The sequence below is a fragment of the Lepidochelys kempii genome, chromosome 21, assembly GCF_965140265.1.
Source record: "Lepidochelys kempii isolate rLepKem1 chromosome 21, rLepKem1.hap2, whole genome shotgun sequence".
Classification (NCBI taxonomy): domain Eukaryota; kingdom Metazoa; phylum Chordata; order Testudines; family Cheloniidae; genus Lepidochelys; species Lepidochelys kempii.
The window spans coordinates 17,575,958-17,597,997 of record NC_133276.1 but is presented as its reverse complement, the minus strand read 5'-3'; the positions used below and the strand labels follow the sequence as shown (position 1 = coordinate 17,597,997).

Genomic DNA, 22,040 nt, shown 5'->3' with positions numbered 1-22,040 from the left:
TTTCTCTCTGTATTAGATAGCCTGGAAGGCTGATGAGTCTAGACCTGTTCTCTCTATCCATACAGCGTAGGAGTACTGATCCCAGCTCACAGGGTACCTGCGGCTGCTGAGACTTTTGCGCATGCTGTCTCATTGATGCCTACTGTAGAAAATCACAGGACAGTAAGAGACAGTGTTGTATTTATTAGAGTTTGGCAAACATTTCACATCTAGAAGGGGGGAGGGGAGAACAGGTCAGATATGAAGAGGAAATGGTTACTTGAAAAGATTCTCATTCTGCTATTTAGAGCTGTATCTGCTCTCATTTGTAAATAAGTCTATGCTATTACTGTAGACAAGAAGGTTTCTTGTATCTTCTCAATGTTTACTGCAGAGAATCACTTACATGGCTTCAACGAAAGTGTAGTAAAACCAAAATAAAGAAATGTGCATGGAATGGCTGGCTGTCATTTGTTCTGGGCTAGCCAGTTTTAAAATGATGATTTCTCAGAGCGTAAGTTCTTGATTCTGAAAACATGAACCACAGTAGAGCTCAGAGGCCGCAGCTGATTTACGTTCTCCATACTGGCCCTTGTCTTGTAACAGCTGCGTGCGTGCGCACCCCCCCCCCCCACACCCCCCCCCCAGCCTCACCCCCACCCCTACCCCTCCCACTGCAACCACCAAGAGCGCCATGTGCACACTGGCCACAGAGTCAAGCCAAGTGACAGTCTGGCCACGCTGTGGAACTTCCAGTCGCTGCTGCCTTGGCTGTAAATGGCACCCACACAACCAGCCAAGTTCCCTCCTGACCCCTCTTTACCTTTAATAGTCTGAGGCTGCAAAGTGCTGAGCACCCTTGGTCTCACTGAAAGAAAAAAGAAATAAGCATTTATAGGCACAGCCCCTTGCAGGATCAGGCCCTAACTCAACAGTTCCTTCAGGTGGCACAATGTTGGCGTACGATGTTACGGGAGGGGTCAGCATGAATGTATGTTTTAAGAATGGAGTGAGCTACTCCTGGCATCACTGTGAAGCTGTAGTGAATCCTACACGGTCTGGTTAAAAGGAAAGTATGAGATACACACTGACAACTGAAGGGGATTTCCCCATCAAAACAAGTCATTTACAACAACTACTGAATGCTGCCACTTATTAGGGATGTTATGCAAGGCACAGAGTGTGGGGTAATGATAACTTGGACCAGCTGAGGTTCTTCCCCCAGGAGTTTCAAGTGCTAGCAGGGTAGTGGTGCCATACTTCCCAAGCAAGCATTCAAGCTGGCATGTATCCACCAACTGTTGAGTGGCGTTGGGCATTAGTTTTTCCATTGCATTCAAGTGAGGAACTAGGACTCTAGCTAGAGACTTGCCATCAACCTGTACATGGGATGAGTGACATGGGATGTCTGCTGATCTCCATCCAGGCCCAAGCTGCTGGCAGCGGAAGACAGCACTGTGCAAGACACCAGTCTGTCTAGAGTTCCTGTAGTCAAGAGTTAGTAGATCTCCGCTTAGTCCCACCCTATTTGCTACTAGCTGCGCATCTCATTCTTGCGAACAAACAGATGTGGACAGAGCACATAATACGGGACCACATTTCCAGAAATAGCTGGAATAAACTAGAGAAAAAGGCTAAACTGTTTCCTCACCATTTTAATACTGCCAACAACTACAACAGGTTGAAACCATACACATGACAAATTGGGAAAAGTCTCATAATGCAATGGTTTCAGCAAAGGAATGTACTGACTTGTTAAGAACATTACTACAGTAAAAACAAATGGCAAACAGGAATTTGGCACCACATTTACAAAGTAAAGGCATGCTGTCAATACAGTTTAGAAGTCTCTGAACATAAAAGGCCATGGTAAAATGCAGAACAAGAGGCATCTTTTACAAGGTTCACCACTGCTTTAGACCAAGAAAAAAAACAAACATACAAGGATCTAAGTGGTTGATTTAGTAGCTTTGTAGCAGCATGTATGCTCCATCCAGTTTGGAATTTAGCAATTTGTCCCTTCAGATGGGAGCATTCCTAGGTAGATTTTCACCCAAGAAGCCGTCTTTAAAGCTTACTACCCCAGTACAAATCTCAGTAATCTGGTGACCAGCATAGCCCAGGTAAACCCCAACCACAAGTTAAGACGTGTTATCCTGCTGCAGAAACCTCTACTCCCTCTTTTAAAAGCCTTATGGTATTTGTAGCAGGATGGTAACAAATTACACATCAGAAGCAGCTGAAGCTAAAGTCATAAGAATTCTATGGATCTTTTAAATAGCTGCAGAAATATTAAACTGACCATACCAAGCATTAAAAACAAAGAGTTCCTACTAAGAGGAATACTTTCTGCATGATCTGGTCACATCATGTGCATAGTTAAGTGATTTTTTGTTTTGTTTTTTTAAACAAGATTCATTGGCAAATAAAGAAATAAAATTTAGTAAAGTTATATATAGTTTTCTTGATGGAAAAACCTTAAAAACAGACTAGTGGTGGCTTGTTAGTCAAAGAAAGAGAAAAGCTACACACTGAAGTTCTGGAATCCAGCACCTCAATTTCACAACAGCTGTACACATTTGAGATTATGCAATCTGACTGCTGCCTAGATGATCAAATCACACTTAACAGTTGTTCCATTTTGAGAACTTTAACTTCAACATCCCATATCAATTAAAAAGGTCCCTAATACAGAAGATTGTGCTAAGGAATGCAAGAATTTTGCATGCTGTTTTCATTCCCCTGGTCCTGTTCATGCTTGCAGCTGTCCATGAAGCAGCAAAGAAAGTTTGCTTCTCAAAACGCCACGTCTTTAAAAACTGAAAGAAGAACACCAAGTGTTAGCAAAAGCACATTGCAACCCGACATTGAGTTGTCAGTGTAAATATATTACTAGAACTCAGAGCAGTTAGATAGCTCATTGTTACCTTCCTTCTTAATAGAGTCCACATTCCTTCAGGTTGTTTTTAATGATAACATCTGTAACAGCATCAAACACAAACTGCACGTTCTTTGTGTCAGTGGCACAGGTGAAGTGGGTGTAGATCTCCTTGGTGTCTTTTCTTCGGTTCAGATCTTCAAACTGACACTGAATGTATGCAGCTGCCTCCTCGTATGTATTAGAGCCTGCAAAATAGGACACCTGACTTTACCCAGCAGCTTGCAGAAGAGAGCTTGATTCAAATCTTTCAAGCAGAAGTTAAGCTTCTTGCAACCATATGCTTTAGCAAGCTACAGTCTTACCATTAGCCCCTTCGGTACAATGGTCACTAGTACTTAATACCTGTACAGCTTCACCCACTAGATTAAACTACTAAATTGAAGTAGGGGATGAAACAAATGACAGGCATGAATGGAGGCCCCATCATTTGGGCTATGACTAGACATAACCCCAAGAAGATCACACTAGAGGGCAGATGTGGGTCTGACCTTTAAAAGACTAGGCATAGAGGGATAGATTCAGGAGAATGAACTGCCTGCACACCATTTGGAACAGGGAGGTGGCTGCAAAGGGTACTCTAGTGGAGGAAATGGGGACTTTCGTTGCTAGGGCAAATGAGTGCTTTAGCATTCACCGAGATTCCTTTTATTGTGTCTCCAGAATTTCCATTGAGCTGAAACACAGTTATCCTTACACCACCAGTGAGATGCATCGGGACCTAGCTATGAGGAGCACATGAACAGGCCAGACATCTGTTCTATCCATACCCCAAGTCATATGAAAATGTGGACAAGGGTTCCACATGGAGCCAAAGCTTCTGAGAAGAGAGAACCAGTGCTGATCATGCCCAGGTGGGCTAGCCCTTCTGACCACCTTTAAATCATTAGACATGTACTGTCCCAGCACAAGACAGAGCCCTCCCCTTGCCCGTGTATGAAGTCCAGAGGACGGGAATGACAAGGAAAGACAGGCTCAAGTGAGCTTGGATTTCCTGAGAGTTTTAACTGCCTGGCTCTGGGAGGCACCTTCACTCTAATTCTTCATTTCTGTTAGCCCAGCTCACCTGTGTACTCTGGATAGCAGATTGTTAATGGGCTCCTCTTAATCTTTTCCTCAAACAGGTCTTTCTTGTTCAGGAAGAGAATGATTGAGGTGTCTGTAAACCATTTGTTGTTACAAATGCTGTCAAACAGTTTCATACTCTCATGCATTCGGTTCTGAAAAGTAATTAAAAACAATGCATCATTCCAGGGGTAAATTGGGAGGAGGGTTTTTTCTTTGATGAGCTTTAGAACAAAGCTACTTGTGTTCAAAACGTGAAGAGTCACTGCTGTGCAACCACACAAATGTTAGTGGTGCTGCGTCAGACAGAGGTCAGGTAATTCTGCACTGTGCTTGACCCTGATCAGAGGTCTGTCCAGGAAAGATTGAAACTCCCCATGTCTTAATTTTCCTCAGCATTTCCCCACCCCATAATCTCTCTGACATTGTCAGGGAGGCACGGGTTCTGAAGAAAGCATGTATTTGTAGTGGTTGTCACTTCCTGCAGTGTTTATTATTATGTGCTCTTGTAGAGGAATAGGCTAGAGGCAGCTCTTGACAAGCCCATTCTCTGCACAGTGCTATTGCGAGATGACTTAGGGGAGAGATTGCTTTCTATCACCATCTCAAACACAGTTAATACTAACACAGAACTAGTTATGGTTAGAGTCCCATAAAACCTGGATATGAAGTCTGTAGGGCAGCTTGAAGCTAACTTCCACCTCAATCCCCTGGCTGCAGCCAGGTGTTAGTAACAACAGTGACATACCATTTCTTCATCTTCTGCAAGGACAAGGTCATAATCACTGAGGGCTACACAAAATATGATTGCTGTCACGCCTTCAAAGCAGTGGATCCATTTCTTTCGTTCTGATCGCTGGCCACCAACATCGAACATCCTGGAAGAGTGAAGGGAAAGTGGCTCAGATGTTATGCAGCACTCACCTTCCTACTCACAGGAAATGGAGAAGAACAACTTTTCACAGCACTTTCAGCAAGCTGATAGCAAGGGAAATGCAGATACACAAAGCCTTACCATAAATAAGGCCAGAAACTCAAATCCTCCAATTTAGGGGATTTTAATTATTTTTTCTAATTAAAACTCAAGTTTTAATTTAAAATATGAAGATTCTATGCCTTCCAGTTGGAAATAACCCTCAAGGGCTTGTTTGCAACAGTATCTCGAATGGAAAGAATAGGGCCTGCTGCTTCACCTTGGCACTCTTCCTTGTTTGTTATCTCACATTCCCAGCAGCAGTAACCCATTGGCTTCACTGGATACAAAGCACCCGCTTTGCATAAGTCAGTTCTTCTAATTACCTGTGCTTGGTTCTCTGAGGTAACATGACCTGTACCTACTGGGATGCTGATGGAACTTTTAAGAAGTTGGGTGTTGCAGCAGTTTAATATATAATTAATGAGCTACAGGAGTTTGAAGGTTTGGGGCAAAAAATTCCTAAATTTTGCTAGAAGATTTCTGGCTAGAAAACAGAGATATGGAAGTTTATTGGAAAGTTACAATGCACTCTGAAGAAAGGCAGTATTCCCTGCTGGTTTCCGACTGACCGCAATCATTAATTAAATCGGGTCAGATACAAGTCAATATCCAAGAGGTACAAAACCAAAATCCAAGTTGACAATCATCAGAGCAAACAGGCAGTCAGACAAAGAGAGGAACTATTCAGTGTGTGCCAAAAGGAACACAATTTAATTATTCTGATCAAAAGGGCCAGAATTGTGGCTCCATGCTTTTACTCAAAACACACTGTCCCAATGGACCACACTAGGAAAGAGGGAATTTTGTATAAAGATACAGGTTAGTTAGTTTGTAAAGATCTCCATTACTTTTGCGGTTATTGCAAAGATATCTGAAAAAAGAACAGTGCCTCTCAACCCCACTTCTCCAAGCTGATCCTGAATTCACAGTCATGCCTTTAGAACATCTCAGCCCAGTAGGGAAGTGCAGTCCCAGATTCAACATTGTGACTTCATTGCAGTATGAAAGAAAGATACATTAGGTTGCAAGAGAGAAGACTGCTGCTTTGTGTTTAAAATCTATTTAAGCATTTCCCTAAGCAGGCCCATCCCTTTGAAACGAGATGCCTTGTGTCTCAGTTTCTATGGATGCCCAGTTAGCCTAAGCAGGCTTTATTAGCCCCGTATAAGCCAGTCTCCTAAAGGGACGTATGAATGCTCAGCCTTAATGATCTAATTAAAAAAGCCTATTTAGCAATATAACACCTATCTCTACTCAAACCCACATGATCTGAAATCGCCTTAGCCAAATCTTGGCTGGGCCCTTCTACCCTCATCACGTATCTACTCTCACTTCTATATCCCATTCATATGGATACAGAGAGGGATATAGCCGTGCTTGTAGGCCCCAACAGGAGGCTGGGTAAGGGTTGCAGTGCCTTAGACAACATCTGTTATCTGTTGCACAGCAGATAGCTGGAAACTTTTCCTATCTTCCCTATTCACAGAAATGTTTATTTTAACCCTGTCTTCTACGTTGAGCTCAGTGTCCCAGGAGTCAGAGCACTGCACAGCACAGCAATGTTAATCCCAGTACACAGTGATGGAAGACAAATTTCCCCCGAGCTCACCAACAGCCATAAAAATAGCTCTGATGCAAACTACGCAAGCATTTTCTGTTCACAAGTCACAGGTTAGACAGCTCAGAAGCCAAGCTGCCACTGTATCCTCAAGAAGTGTGCAATGAGTCGGATTTCATACAAAAATGTTTAGATTTTTCCTATGTCCCTTTCAAACCTGGTTACACAAAAGGATCAAAATCATAGCTGGAAAATTAATGCTTATTTAAAGACCTTATGTAACTAAAACTTGACGACAGCATTCCTGACAGGAAAGAGAACCTGGCCCATAATACAAACACAGCAGCTTCCTATGACAATGTTACACAGCACTAACATCCACCACATAGGATTCTAGCTCATGTGTCAATGAACACGCTCAGAGTCCAAAGCAAGGGTTAGCTAGAAGAGTAAGCAGGAAGCTGGGGAAGCCTGTGCTAATCCTACCTATCCCCCGTACAACAGCTTGTATGGAGGATAAAGAGGGAACTCTGATTTATCATACTTAAAGGGACACTGTCAAGGTTAGGCTCAGTATCTGTACCCCTTCAAAGGGTTTTACTTGTATTACAATAGAGGGCAAGTCCCAGCCCCTGGACTCTTGCACAATAAAGGCAGCCATTTTTGCCACACTTATGCATGCTAGGGGGCTGGAGCACATGATTTATGAGGAGAGGCTGAGGGAATTGGGATTATTTAGTTTCCAGAAGGAAAGAATGAGGTGGGATTTGATAGCTGCTTTCAGCTACCTGAAAGGGGGTTCCAAAGAGGATGGCTCTAGACTGTTCTCAGTGGTAGCAGATGACAGAACAAGGAGCAATGGTCTCAAGTTGCAGCGGGGAGATTTAGGTTGGATGATAGGAAAAACTTTTTCACTAGGAGGGTGGTGAGGCACTGGAATGGGTTACCTAGGGAGGTGGTGGAATCTCCTTCCTTAGAGGTTTTCAAGGTCAGGCTTGACAAAGCCCTGGCTGGGATGATTTAGTTGGGGTTGGTCCTGCTTTGAGCAGGGGGTTGGATTAGATGACCTCCTGAAGCCCCTTCCAACCCTGATATTCTATTCTATGCCCCCTGCTCCTTTGCAGCAGGGTTAGTCAGCACTATAATATTTCGAGTTTTGCTAACAATGCCATGCAGGCCAGTCAGAGCCAAATTAATTTCAGTTCTCTTAGGAACACAGGAAAACAATGCACTGCAAATGACAGGAGACCAAGGCTATAGGGAAGGGCACTTATCTTATCAAATGAAGGGATTAAATGCAAACTAAAACCAGTAGCCAGTGTCCTTTTAGTAGTTTTTGATCCTGTAAACAAGCATTCAGTACCTGTGTTTGCGATTCCAACAGAAAAGCAGCTGAAAAGAACAAAAGAATGTAAATAAAAAAGTCAGAGGTACCCCAAGTGAGTAATTTCAGGAAGAACAGAGTAATTAATGACAAGGGAGTATAGTCACAATTTACTTGAAAGTGCTGAATAAGAACAAGGCTCCACAATATGTGCATGAGGGAAAACTGGATACCAACCATCATCAAGCACCACAGCACTCAGTAGAAGAAAGCAGTGCAATCTGCAGGGAGGAATGACATCCTGCAGCAGCCTGCACCATACTCACTTGAAGTACAGGTCCTTGAAGGTGAAGTGAGTTTCCACAATGCCTGTAGTCTTCACTCTGGTCCGCAGAACATCTTGCTGAGTTGGAATGTAGGTCTGCTGGGATATTCTATCCAAGTCATTTAGGTAACTAAACCAAAGAGACAATCCAAGACATGCTTTTTTTAGTCTGCTTCCTTGCTATGAATCTTTTATAAACCGCAGAAGAAAGTCATGGTGAAGTGCATTATTTCCATTAGCACATCCCAGACCTCCAACATATACCTGTATTCTAGAGTTTCCTATAGCCATGTACTATCCAGCCTAACACAGCAGTCAGTCAGTAACAGATGGTGCTCAGCTAGTCAAACACAAGCTGGGCTATAGAATAAGAGTGTGGAAGACAGAGCAGAAAAATGATCATAGAATTCCCTCTGTAATTAATACCTTTTGCTAAAGAAATTCACCTGGAGGCCTCCAAAGACAAACACTAACGTACCAGAAGAGAAGTGAATAAAGCCCAGGTTTCTGCTCATTGTAAAGGGTAAAAGGCAGAAAGTGGCAGAACAGTGAGCCACGTTCATAGCCCTGTCCAAAGCATGACAAATCCAGCCATCCACTCAGGCAAAAGCAAGCAGGAATCTTTTCCCTGACAACTTGGGAACCCTTACCCACCAATGTCTGGAGAACAAACTCTCAATCTCTAGCTTTTATGGGGCAAAAATACTTGTCATGTGACCTGATACACTTCTGCCTTCCTGTGCCTCCAGGCCCTCTGAGACCAGAATTCTGAACTGCCCAAGGCCCAACTCTTCGCTCCAGCACCCCGCCCATATAGCTGGGCTATGCACCTCAGAGGCTGCTGGGAGGAATCCTTTCCCCTCTGCAGCATCACAGCCACTGAGACCACCTTCAACTCCCAGCTTCAAACAAACATCCCCTTTAGAGCTCCAAGGCATGTAATGGGTGCATCTCTTCTAGTCTGGACCCACAAATCATGCTCCTGCCTTTCATCCATTTCAGAGCAAGCTCCTCTATCTTTGGCAACCTGAGAGTAATCTATAACAACTGTAGGTTTTGAACTGGCAGGCTTTAGCCTTTGCCCCCACTTCTAGCCCTGCCAGTTCTCTGACTCTTGGTAGACACATTTTATGGCTAGACCCTTCCAATGGATAATTTGTCATGGGTTGGTTCTACACAGTCCTTCTTTCCACTCACTAGCATAACAGACAAGTTGCCAACTAATTCAAAGAGTAAACTTCTCAACCGTCTACAAGAGACCCTATTCTGTGCCCTGGCATATTTTTAATGAGCTTTTAGAAAAACTATGTAACTGCATTTGGTGCAGGTAGTATTACCTGTACTAGTCTTGTGATAAAAGTATATTTCTGTTAGGAAATAAAGATCCTTGGAATTTCTAGTCCTGAGTAGCCTAACACCACAGGGAAATGTAACTGCTCTAGTCAGACACACCAGAACACAGCTAATTTAGCGACAACGCACTAATGGAAAAGCAGCTACACAAACCAGACAGCAAAGCCAAATGAATTAAGTAACAGCACTGGCAATAAGTATTAAACTCTAAACAAGCTGTGTCCTGTTGGTAGAAGAATGCAAATGCTACCTCAAGAGCTGGCACTAACAGCTTGGCTTTGATAACAAGCACGTGACTAACTAGTGAATTATTTAAACAGATGCTCGGCTTCCTCCATTAGCACACGTGTAATCTACTCACTACGTTGTCAGGATTCAGCACAAGACCTATTGAAAGCAAAACTGGTTCAGTTCTCTCATCAGCTCTTTCCACAGCAGATGGAGGAGATAAATAACTTCAGTCAATATCTACCACCAAATGAATTGAGAAATCCCACACATGCTTACAACACAAAGCTACTTTAGTCCAGTAAGCACCTTGTTTCCATTAGTGTTTGGAGTGTGACTCTTACAACAAACCTGGCCCAATTGATTGGAGAGAGAATCTACAAAATAATATAGTAAGAGTCCATGAAAGACCTTAACCAAGTCATTTGAAAAGGTGGAAATGAACAACGTTATAGGCCAATAATCATCTGACCCTCCCTGGTCAGAAGAAATACATTTTAAAATGATCATAACACTGGCAGCATCAAAAGGAACCTCCTGACACCAGGAAGTAAGCCTTCGCTCTTCAGTTTTCCCCATACGCACGTAGGCCTTGTAGATCTGCGACAAAAGCTCCCTCATCACACTTCCTTATCTGTCATGACTTGACAGATGTGGTTTGCTCTGTGTGGGAAGTGGCTGCAGCCACACCCATACAGCACTGTCCTGCAAAGAAGTGCTTTCTACATAGGGAAGCTGCAGAATCCTAATCAGTTACAAGCTGCTACTAGATCTGTGTGTGCACAGCTTCTGTACAACACGACCATGTAAAAGATGTCAGCCTGAAAAAAAAGCAGAAATGCAAGAAGAGAAAGTGGGGGACAAGAGAATGACGCAGAGACCACACTAGGAGACTTAATATTAATAATCCAGTTTTCCCATTACTATGTGGATAGATGTTAAGACAAACTAAGAGGAGACAAATTTATCTACCATTCAAAGAACAGATGTGTTTATCCTAACATGAGAGTCTTCCTATATCCTACCTGGTTTAACAATGTTCCCTTCCTGGCTGAGTGCCGCCCAGGGTTTTCCCTCACCTTCTTAGATAATTTTTTCACTATTTTTGACACAAACATTTGCTCCCTACCCCACACCCTCTCTAGTGGAGGAAGCTTGTTTTCATGCTTCAACTATCGCCTGTAAAAGTGGAAATCCTAAAATTAAGATTTCAGCTACAGAGGGGGTGACATTTTCATAATTAAGCCAAGGAGTTGGCTGACCATTGAGGTTTCCCAGGAGAACCCATAGTAGTTTTGGGGCAGCTCCCCAACGCTCGCATGTCCAGAGATTTATACCTCCAACTTGAAATCAAATAAAATCTGGCAGCTTCAGGTTACTCTGAATCCAAAACTCAGGAGGAACCTCGCAGTACAAAGCAGAACATTGATTTCTCACAGAGCTGCTCAGGAGACAGGCAGATTTTGGCAGATGTCGTCAATGAGTTGGACAGGATTCAGTTGGTGGCTACAATAGGTTCTCCCTCCTCCACATGTTCACCAGGGTGGTATTTTCCTAACAATGCAGTCATGTTTCCTTTAACTACTGGGAAGAACGGTTACTAGGCCAAACAGCTAAAAGCTCTAAAAGATTCATACAAAGCATTTATTATGGAAGAGGCTGTAGGATACTGAGTAGTCACAACCTGAGCTAAGGAAGGAGTTGTCACTAACATCTCTAGGGAAAAGTAGAGAACACAGATGACTGCCTTTTGACTCCATACTGAGGAGAGGGTATAAGAGGGCATGAAATCCCCATAACAGTATTCAGACAGTTCTGTATTTAGGACCACTGAACTACAAGCTTTCTGGAAAGGCTGTACCAAAAGGCCAACACCCATAAGATACGAGAACCAGAGAGGTACACTATCTTCTAGGGCCTGACTAGGAGTTCTCCTTCACAGGAGTCCTAGCTATTGCTCTAGTTATAGCTCCTCTGACTCTCAACCAAAGAATATCCATTCATCCCTTCCTATGCAGTTCTTGGGAGCCAGTCCTTCCTGAACTGAAGATGTTAGGGAAAACAGCCCCATGACAAAGTTCTGATGACCCAGGCATTGAGATCGGAGACCGAATTCCCGGGATGCAGAAATAGGCTGTGCCTTCCCTGCTGTGGTTAGCTGAAGTTAGGGAGGTGTTGTGGTTAGGTAAAGGTAGAAACAGATACACCAAACTGAACACAACCTCCAGCATCCCCAACGAAGGGAAGGGCGGATTTTAATTAGTTTTGTCAAACTGAATATGTCCCTTCAGCTATCAGGCCCAGCTGGGAAGGGAGAGGAGCTGCAGGAGGGAGGAAGGGTTCCTGAACTAGGCCATGCAGCAGGGGGAAGGAAGGGAAGGTGTGTTCTTTCAGCACCAGGGGGAAAGCCCCTGGGAGCTGGGTGGAGGATCTGCTTTTGTTTCACCTACATTTTACGTATGAAGAATAAAACTGCTTGAAAAAAAGATTTGGATGTGGCAGCGAGTCCTTCCTAGGAAGGTCAGGTGCATGACTGAGGGGAAGCCGAGGCAGTGAATAGCCTGGCACCCGACCAGGTAAAGTGCTGTTGCTTCAATGGGCCTTTACACAATACAAAGTCCATTGTACATGAAGCACAACAGCACAAATGGCAAGATAGGAACGTGGAATTAGCAACCACCTCTGAAAAGTCTGGGTTAAGTGATTTGTTGAGCACCACATAGGAACTCTGGCACGGAGGGGGAGGGGGGGGATACAATCCAGTTCCCCAGGGCAGCATTCGACTGCTTTACGCAGGAGCCCATCCTTTCTCTTTCCGCAATCCCCTGCCTCATTCACTACACATCTTCCAACTTCTGCAACCACTGAAGCAGAGAGCATTAGACAACACCCACCTTTTGCTGGACAGATTCATCCTGTGAACTGAATGAGGCTGAAGTGTAGAAAATAATGGCATGTGATCACATAATTAGATTGCATCATAATGCATATGCACAATGAGACTGGATTAAGTTTGCACAGGTAATCTTAATTCCAGCGTTTCCCAATTTTGGGGTGATTAACTTTGCAACATTAGCATTCATTTCTTGTAATTTTTCTGTGTAATTTCCTAGGTTTTTTTGTTTTGTAATTTTTATGAAAACAAAAATTCCATCATCATGTGGGATCATACGGACACCCACAGAGGTCATCAGCGGGGTTGGAACCATTAGATCCACTTCTGACACTTGATAGCTGGACTAAATTGTCATCCACTAAAATGACAAGCACTAGAAAAGGATGGAAAGCTGCCATTTAGAGGGCTTCCAGATATTTACTGATAGCAGATGAATGGTGAGACTCAGGAACCTTCGGTTCCAATCCAGGCTCAGGAGGGGAGTGTGCTCCAGTGGGCACAGACTCTTCAGCTAGTTTCCTCTCCTCCCACCCCATCCTGGCCCTGTCCTCTAGTTCTGTCTCTTCCCCACCACAGCCAATCCCACTACTCCCCACACCTCAGCTCCACAGCCAATATGTCTCCCCCTTCTGGCCCCCGGCCCATCTCCCTACCCAGACTTCTTGTCTACTCCCAAAGTAGTCATCACCCTCCCAGCTCCTTGTCCCTCTCTTTGCCCAGACAATCCCAGTTGACCCCTAGCAACCTGGCTCCTCATCAGATCAGTGTCATCCCCTTTCCCCCAACACCCACACACACTTCTTCCCCGCCCTCTCAGTTCCAGTCACTTCTAATCATCACCCCTCTCTGCGACTCAATCTCAGTGTCTCCCCCGTCCCGACCCCAACATACCGACTTAGTCCCCTTGCCTTTATCATCTGTCTTTCCCTTCACTCTAATTCCAAGTCCACATCCACCCCACCTCTTTGTCCCAAACTACTTCCCTGCCGTCCCAGCCCCAAAAAATCCAGCTCTAGCCTTTAAATCAGGCAGCTTCCTCCATGGTATGCTGACCCCGAAGAGGAGGTCAATGAGAGCACAGGAGAGAGAAAGGCGCTCCCTGCTCACAGGACCAAAACATGATCCCCAGCAGCCCAAAACTGCAACTGCAGGGAAACTTCTACTCAGCATGGACAGAATCTTCAGGGAATTTGGCTGCTAAAAGGAGTCTAGTGAGCATGTGCAAACTGCAATTTTTCAAAGGCTTATAATTTGGTGGATTTTTGATGGATTTTCACAGGGCTGGCAAAAGCCACATCCCTGACACAAAGGCCAGAGCCCTGCCAAATTTCAAGTCCCTGCAAAAAGCAAGGGGGCGGTAGAGCTGTCATAACCATACAGCTAAGGGTAGCCTAGAATTCCTCCTTACCTGTAAGGGGTTAAGAAGCTCAAATAACCTGGTTGGCACCTGACCAAAAGGACCAATGGGGAAAGAAGATACTTTCAAATCTTGGGCGGGGGAAGGTTGTGTTTGTGTGTGTTCTCTTGGGAAGCAGAGAAGCATCAGGTCAGAAAACTCCTTCTCCTATAAACCATCCTAAAAGTCTCTCATATTACAAAAATTGAGAGTAAAAGCCAGGCAAGGCGTGTTAGATTATCTTTTGTTCTGCTTGTGAATTTTTCCTTTGCTGGAGGGAGGTTTATTCCTGTTTTTTGTAACTTTGAAACTAAGCCTAGAGGAAGTTCTGCTGTGTTTTTGAATCGTTTTTACCCTGTAAAGTTATTTTCCATCCTGATTTTACAGAAGTGATTTTTAAATAAAATCCTTTTAAGAACCCGACTGATTTCTCTAATGTCCTAACACCCAGGAGTTTGGGTCTGTGATCACGTTGTAACCAATTGGTTAGGATATTATTCTCAAGCCTCCCCAGAAAAGGAGGTCTAAGGGCTTGGGAGGATATTTTGGGGGAATAAGAACTCCAAGTGGTTCTTTCCCTGATTCTTTGTTAAATCACTTGGTGGTGGCAGCATACCCTCCAAGGGGAAAGAATTTGTGCCTGGGGGAAGTTTAACCTAAGCTGGTAGAAATAAGCTTAGGGGGTCTTTCATGCGGGTCCCCACATCTGTACCCTAGAGTTCAGAGTGGGGAGGGAACCCTGACAAGAGCTTTCCAAAGAAAAGGTCACCAAAAATTCCAGACACCCAGCATGGAAAACAAACCCAAACAGCTAAAGTTTGGCAAAGTTGTAAGCAACCGAAAACAGATTCTCATAACGGGAAGCATCGAGGCTGCCAGCCCGGGCTAAAATACATAACCACCATTTTTGCCTGAAATTGTTTCCCATCTGGTGCACCACCAGAAGAAACCTGGTGAAAATTACTAAAAATGAAGAACGGCAAGAAAACGGATTTTCCTATACTGGTTTTAGGACCTCACAGTTAAATGTTGTTCATTACATATTTGGTAGCTTAATTATGAGTCTAGTTTCCAGGAAATATTAATCCTTACATTAATATGAGGAGACCTCAAGTCACCTTCCAGAGAAGCTACAACTTGTCTCACTACACTGACATTTACAAACAGACAGTTACTTTTACACTGGGAAGGCAAATTGACAAGTTAATTTATTCATGACATTAGAAACACAAATAAGTTTTTCATGTGATAAGGGGAAGACCGCAATAAATTCTATAATGGAGGCAGTTGATCCCTTTCCTTTTCATTACAAGATCTACTTTGATCAGCTAAAGCATGGAGTCACAGAATCCGACACGTGGGACTGAAGAGCCCTCAATAGAGCAGGTGACCGGACTAGATGACCTGAGGCAGGATTAAGTATTTAGAGCCAATCCCCTCCTGGCTTAGGATATCCCATTTTGCCAATCTACCCAGCTTAGGTAAACACTTCCTGAAGTGTGACTTGTACTCCCATTAAACGCTTTCCGACTGTCCTTTAAAGGAGCACCTAAGCACTGGACATACCCATTGCTCTGACCACAACACAGTCGTAAGTGGTGTGCTCACTACACAAAACACTGGGGGCAGTAACGGTCTCTTACTAGGATGCAGAGTCATTAAGTTGATACTCTCTTGATCTGCTGAAGCAGGCCTGGACCCCAGCATCTCGCCATAATCGTTTAATCACTCCAGCTAGCTCAGGAGTCATCACTCCTTCCTCAGCACTTCCAGCCAACACAAACAATTGACGGGCATCGTCCTGCAGGAAGAGGGTGAAAGGAAGATTCAGTCATACTCCACAGTTAACACCACTACAAGCTAAAATGAGGCTTAAACCACCACTTAAACCACAAATGCCTGCAGTGGCACCAGTGATAGGTTCCTGACTGGCATAGCTAGATTCCCCTCCCCAGTCTATCAATATTCCTCCTTCGTCCAGAAACACACGGACCGAGCAAGAAGCAAACTGCTCAAGAGCATCTCGTGTCAGGCAAGCAGGATGCATTAATCAGAGGGAGGTGGTGGTCATCTGTGGCATACAGCACACCCATAGTACCACAAACCCTCTCTTTGTAGAGGAGGATCATAGTTCCAACTTAACAGGCAATGTTTAGCTGGTTTAATGAGATACATAGGGCAATATGAACCTTCAGCATTATATCTTGTGCACGGCGCATCTCCTCAGAAGTGCTGCTGGCTTTCAGAATACCTGTTCTGTACAACAAGCTACTGAAGGAATTAAAGCTTTTCCTGTCTAAAACTACAATTTACAGTTTATTAGAGGCCATACTGTACAATACCCCAGCAGGGAAAAATCCAGCACCAAAAGCAAATACTGGGTGATTAAAGGTTTTAGAGCTTTGAAGAATTGCCATCTCCCATAAGGACTGTCAAAAGAAAGGGGAATTCCAATTTCCTAATGGGAACATTTTACAGGGAGGAAGGATCGGGACCACTCAGGATTCCAGTGTTTGTTTGCATTAGATTACGTGAAACACTTGTCAGAAAATTTAATATAGACTCTCGCTTTTCAATAGGGAAATTATCAGCCAGATTTGCAACTGAGAAATAGGCTGACCTACTTTGAGGTTTCTGTGATGATGCAACTTGTGTCAGCTCTATTTAAGGGGTAATGTTGCAAGGCCCTTTTACTCTCCCAGCAAGTCCACCAACTTGAAGAGCCTGTCTGCTCCTGATACTTACTTTCTCCTGAAATCAGTCCTCAGAATGCTGCTGCAGGGCATGGAAATAATGAACAACCAAGGTAGCCCGTAGGGTAATGCCCAGGGTGCCACCTCTAAGGGTATGTCACTGCAGAGTTAGCCCAAATGATCAAAATGTGCCACCTTTTCAAGTGTCTCCTGGGAATTTCCCTCCTTTGGTCTTATTGCTTTCCCCACCCACAAAAATCAAGAAAGAATGAAGAAATGCCAGAAAGTTTGCTAGATAGGAGGGAGTCCGAGAGGGGAAATGTTAATGATATCACAGAGGAGGAAACCATATGATTTGGAAAGGAGAAAGTCAAAGAGTTATCCTTGTGATGCTCTTAATCATTTTTAAATTGTGAAAAAAAAACTCACTAGCATCTGATTTAGATTAAAAATGTAAAGGGGCGTAACTTTCTGAAGTACGACTGAACACTGACGCAGGAGGCCAAGTATTTTAAATTAATCCGTAACGGTCTTGTTAAAAATGTAGCAACTTGATCTGAATCCAAGTATTTTGTATTAGAAAAGTTCAAAAGCTGTCAAGGGCTCCTTTCTGTATCTAGAATAAGATACTCCAGGCCGAGTGTTACTAATACTTTACAGATTTTCAGATGTACTCCACTACTGCTATCTTGTGGCTTAAAAATATTTCCACCACATGTTCCATGGACTGAACTTCAGATCTTCATTAACATAATCTACATTATAGAAGCAAGCTAAAGGAAATGAGTGAAATACTCACTGCTCTGGCAACTTCCCCAAAGTCTATCTTTAGCCTCCCCATGGCTCTTATTATTGCAATGATGGACTGAATAGTATTGCTGTAGACAACCACTTTATACTGTTTGCATTCTTCCTCTGAATAGCCATCTTCATGGATGATCCTGGAACAAAAACAAGCCATAATCACAAGCTAAACCAGGAGGACAATGCTGATTTCTTATTCAGTCCAATACAAAAATGCAATTTATACCAATTTGAATATCTGGGCTTCTACTTACTTCATCTGCTTCACAATGGTGCTTTTACCAGACTCTCCTGCACCTGAAAAGTACCAATAAACTCATGTTAGTTTTAATTTGAAGTTAAAACTAAGAGCCAAAGTGAGATGTAGCCCCACATCTAGATGTTGATTGGGACTGAAGTAAAGAACTTAATTGTGCAAACTCATCAGTTAAAGATCTCCACATCAGCTATTCCCCGCAGTGACCCGCCTCTGACAGTGGCTCCCTAGAGAGACTAGGCACCAGTACACAATGCTCAGTTTGTATTCTCAGTTTATGAATGCTGACAACCAAGTGATCATCTAATCACAGAACAAGGAAGGTTATACTTCTGAATTTCCAAAGTTCTGACTACTCATTTATTCTATCTTCCAAGCAGAAAGGACTGTAAAATGGGGGGGGGAAGGGGCCGAAGGTACTTCAGTTTGTACACCGGCCGATCCATCACCTCTTCCTGCAATAGTACACTAATGATCTCCCAAGGCAGCGTTTCCATTACGCACATAAATCTGAAGGATACAGAGCAGTGTAAGTAACAGGCATTAACACTTTTAACTGCTAAGATACCATTCAGCCAATGATCTCAAAACACTTTTGCGACGAAGCAGGACTGCTCTTAATGTTTCCTCTGAATATTGTGGAAGTGCCTCAGTTTCCCCTAGGCAGTTCTTAAGTATCTAGGTGGTGGGATAAGGGTGTTTGATCATTGCAGAGCCCTAGAGGGCAGGTGTGTGCAGGGGTCTGGACACAGAGAATGGCCAACACCCTGTTTCCTGGCAACTGATGGCCTGGCCCTTCCCCTCTGCAAGGTGAGAGCTAAAGGGTTGGAGAACAAAGGGATCAGGTGACCTCCTGGCCCTGGAAAGGGGAAAGCCCAGAGGAGTGGGGGCTGGAGACAGTTTCAGTTTGGGGCTGGCTGGGGACGAGGAGTGAAGGGCAGACGTGGTTGTCTGGCTCACTGTCTCCCAGAATGGACCAGCTGAGGGGCCCTGTTCTCTGCACCTACAAGCTCTGTGTTAGACCATGTGCCTGTCATCTAATAAACCTCTGTTTTACTGGCTGGCTGAGAGTCCCGTCTGACTGCGAAGTTGGGGTGCAGGACCCTCTGGCTTCCCCAGGACCCTGCCTGGGCGGACTCGCTGTGGGAAGCGCATGGAGGGGCAGAGGATGCTGAATGCTCTGAGGTCAGACCCAGGAAGGTGGAAGCTGTGTGAGCCGTGTGTCCTGCAGACAGTCTGCTCACAGAAAGGAGACTTCCCCAGAGTCCTGACTGGCTTCGTAGTGAGCAGTTCCAGAGCATCGCCCGGGGACTCCGTGACAACTTTATAAATAGTAAGCCGAAACAACTACCTAGAGAGGTAGATCGCTATCTTACTATTTTAAATGACGAGACAGCCGAGGACAGAGGTTAAGTAATGACCTAGGTGTCTCACCGAATTGGCAGCAGAGAATTGACTCCTAGGCTCTTGCTCTAGCCATCTAACTATTAGTCAATACTGTTCCCCAAGTGCAGATGGCACCCCAAGGAAGTTCAAGATTTTCACTACGGCAAATATACCTGCACCTTCCCATTATATACAGAACATGAGACAGCAAAGTTTGAAATGTTTGAATTCTCTTTCATTTTGCACGCCAGTCTGGGCCATATGTTTCCAGCAGCGTGATCTTCTGTGGTTCAGAAGCCAATATGAACAAGACGACTGTACTCTGACTTTACTACACTTGGTCTTGAGGATAATTCCTAGCAGTGCAGGTGGGGGAGAACAGAAAAAACCCACTGCACCAAGGGAAAGAAGATGGCAAATAGCCACAGTAATAGTCCAGCGTGCTAATTAACATTTTGTCTGATCTTAAAACCAACGCCTAGATTCCCTTTGTTTGCAAGTTCTGAATCGTCAAAATGATGGATTATAAACAAGATGTGATAGAAACCCAGCCTAGTGGCAAGTTCCAGCATCCCCATCTTCTGCCCCAGCGGCCTGTCTTCCTGGAAGTGGAAGAGTCGACTGGAGCCCTCATCCAGATTTTATTCTGCAGCAGTTTATGGAAACCTAACCTAAAATAGCAGTAACACTATGTTTGTTGTAATTATAGGATAGGACTGAACTAAAGAATTCCTTACATGTCAGATCATAATCTTGTTTTGCCTAGAGCAGTCTCAAGCAAGGAAGGCTTTTCCCCATTTTAGGGTAGCAGTCTGGGAAACTTTTAGGACAGAAGGTTCCAAAGATGAGAAGTGAAAGTTTACATCAAGATGATCTTATTGGCTAGATAGCAGGCCTCCCAGCTGTACCATTTGGCGCACACCCCTCCTCAAGAAATTGTCTTCATATGGAATCATTTTGCTGATTACAGTGGGGTGAAGCCCCACCTTGCCAGAAGTTCACAGACCCAGACCAGAGTCATCTTAACTATTTGCCTCTAGAACGCAGTACTTTTAGCCCTGGTCTACACTACGGGGTTAGGTCAAATTTAGCCGCGTTAGGTCGATTTTAAAATGAATACATCTACACAACCAACCCTGTTCTGTTGACCTGAAGGACTCTTAAAATTGATTTCTGTATTCCTCCCCGGCAAGGGGAGTAGCACTAAAATCAACCTTGCTGGGTCGAATTTGGGGTAGTGCAGCCGCAATTCAATGGTGGCTCCTGGAGGCCAATATCCCAGAGTGCTCCAATGAGACCGCTCTGGACAGCACTTTGAACTCCGAAGTGCTAGCCAGGTACATCAGAAAAGCCCCGGGAAATTTTGAATCTCATTTCCTGTTGGTCAGTGTGGCGAGCTCAGCAACACAGGTGACCATGCAATTCCCCCAGAATCGCAAACGAGCTCCAGCATGGACCAAAAGGGAGACAGTGGATCTGATCACTGTATGGGGAGAAGAACCGGGCAGGCTGAACTCCAATCAAAAAGAAGAAATGCTAATATATATACCAAAATCGTACAGGGCATGGTGGAGACAGGCTATAACAGGGACACACAGCACTGCTGCATGAAAGTTAAGGAGCTCAGGCAAGCCTATCAAAAGACAAAGGAGGCAAACGGTCGCTCTGTGTATGAGCCCCATACAAGCTGCTTCTATGATCAGCTGCATGGCATTCTAGACCCTACCACTACCCCACCACTGTCCGTGGACACTTGCAAAGGGGGGAGTCTCACGCAACAGGGAGGAGGAAGAGGAGGAGGAGAATCTGCAGCAGGCAAGTGGTGAATCCCTTCTCCCCAGCAGCCAGGACCTTTTCATCATCTGGTCTCCCATGTTTAAGAAGGATGAATTCAAACTGAAACAGGTACAGAGAAGGGCTACTAGGATGATCCGAGGAATGGAAAACCTGTCTCATGAAGGGAGACTCAAGGAGCTTGACTTGCTTAACCTAACTAAAAAGGTTGAGGGGAGATATGATTGCTCTCTATAAATATATCAGAGGGATAAATACCGGAGAGGGAGAGGAATTATTTAAGCTCAGTACCAATGTGGACACAAGAACAAATGGATATAAACTGGCCATCGGGAAGTTTAGACTTGAAATTAGATGAAGGTTTCTAACCATCAGAGGAGTGAAGTTTTGGAATAGCCTTCCAAGGGAAGCAGTGGGGGCAAAAGATCTATCTGGCATTAAGATTAAACTTGATAAGTTTATGGAGGAGATAGTATGATGGGATAAGATGATTTTAGTAATTAATTGATCTTTAAATATTCATGGTAAATAGGCCTAATGGCCTGTGATGGGATGCTAGATGGGGTGGGATCTGAGTTACTACAGAAAATTCTTTCCTGGGTATCTGGCTGGTGAATCTTGCCCATATGCTCAGGGTTCAGCCGATCGTTATATTTGGGGTCGGGAAGAAATTTTCCTCCAGGGCCTCTTCCAATCTGCCCTGGAGGTTTTTCACCTCTGTAGCATGGGGCACGGGTCACTTGCTGGAGGATTCTCTGCTCCTTGAAGTCTTTAAACCACAATTTGAGGACTTCAATAGCTCAGACATAGGTGAGAAGTTTTTCACAGGCGTGGGTGGGTGAGATTCTGTGGCCTGCATTGTGCAGGAGGTCGGACTAGATGATCATAATGGTCCCTTCTGACCTTAGTATCTATGAATCACCCTGGAGCCAATACCCTCCCAAGGTAGGATCCCCAACCCTGAAGCCAGAGAAGGCACCTCTGGTGAATGCACATTTGTAACTACAGTACAGGGTTTAAAAGCAATAGCGTTTAATGTTTGATTTGCCCAGAAGAATTGGGATGCATT

The 22,040-nt window shown here is 44.2% G+C and overlaps 1 protein-coding gene across 1 annotated transcript in view; it reads right to left on the bottom strand.

Moving 5' to 3' along the window:
• Positions 1–1,619: 1,619 nt before the first annotated feature.
• GNAI3 (G protein subunit alpha i3) overlaps positions 1,620–22,040 on the bottom strand; it is a 53,566-nt gene continuing 33,145 nt past the window's right edge. Inside the window, exons 2-9 of the mRNA XM_073320293.1 lie at positions 17,790–17,832; positions 17,531–17,672; positions 15,682–15,839; positions 8,167–8,295; positions 4,731–4,860; positions 3,984–4,137; positions 2,907–3,105; positions 1,620–2,798 (exon numbers count right to left, since the gene is read on the bottom strand). Of these exons, the coding sequence (XP_073176394.1) occupies positions 2,915–3,105; positions 3,984–4,137; positions 4,731–4,860; positions 8,167–8,295; positions 15,682–15,839; positions 17,531–17,672; positions 17,790–17,832 (947 nt within the window). The 3' untranslated portion in view covers positions 1,620–2,798; positions 2,907–2,914. The remainder of the gene's footprint in view (positions 2,799–2,906; positions 3,106–3,983; positions 4,138–4,730; positions 4,861–8,166; positions 8,296–15,681; positions 15,840–17,530; positions 17,673–17,789; positions 17,833–22,040) is intronic.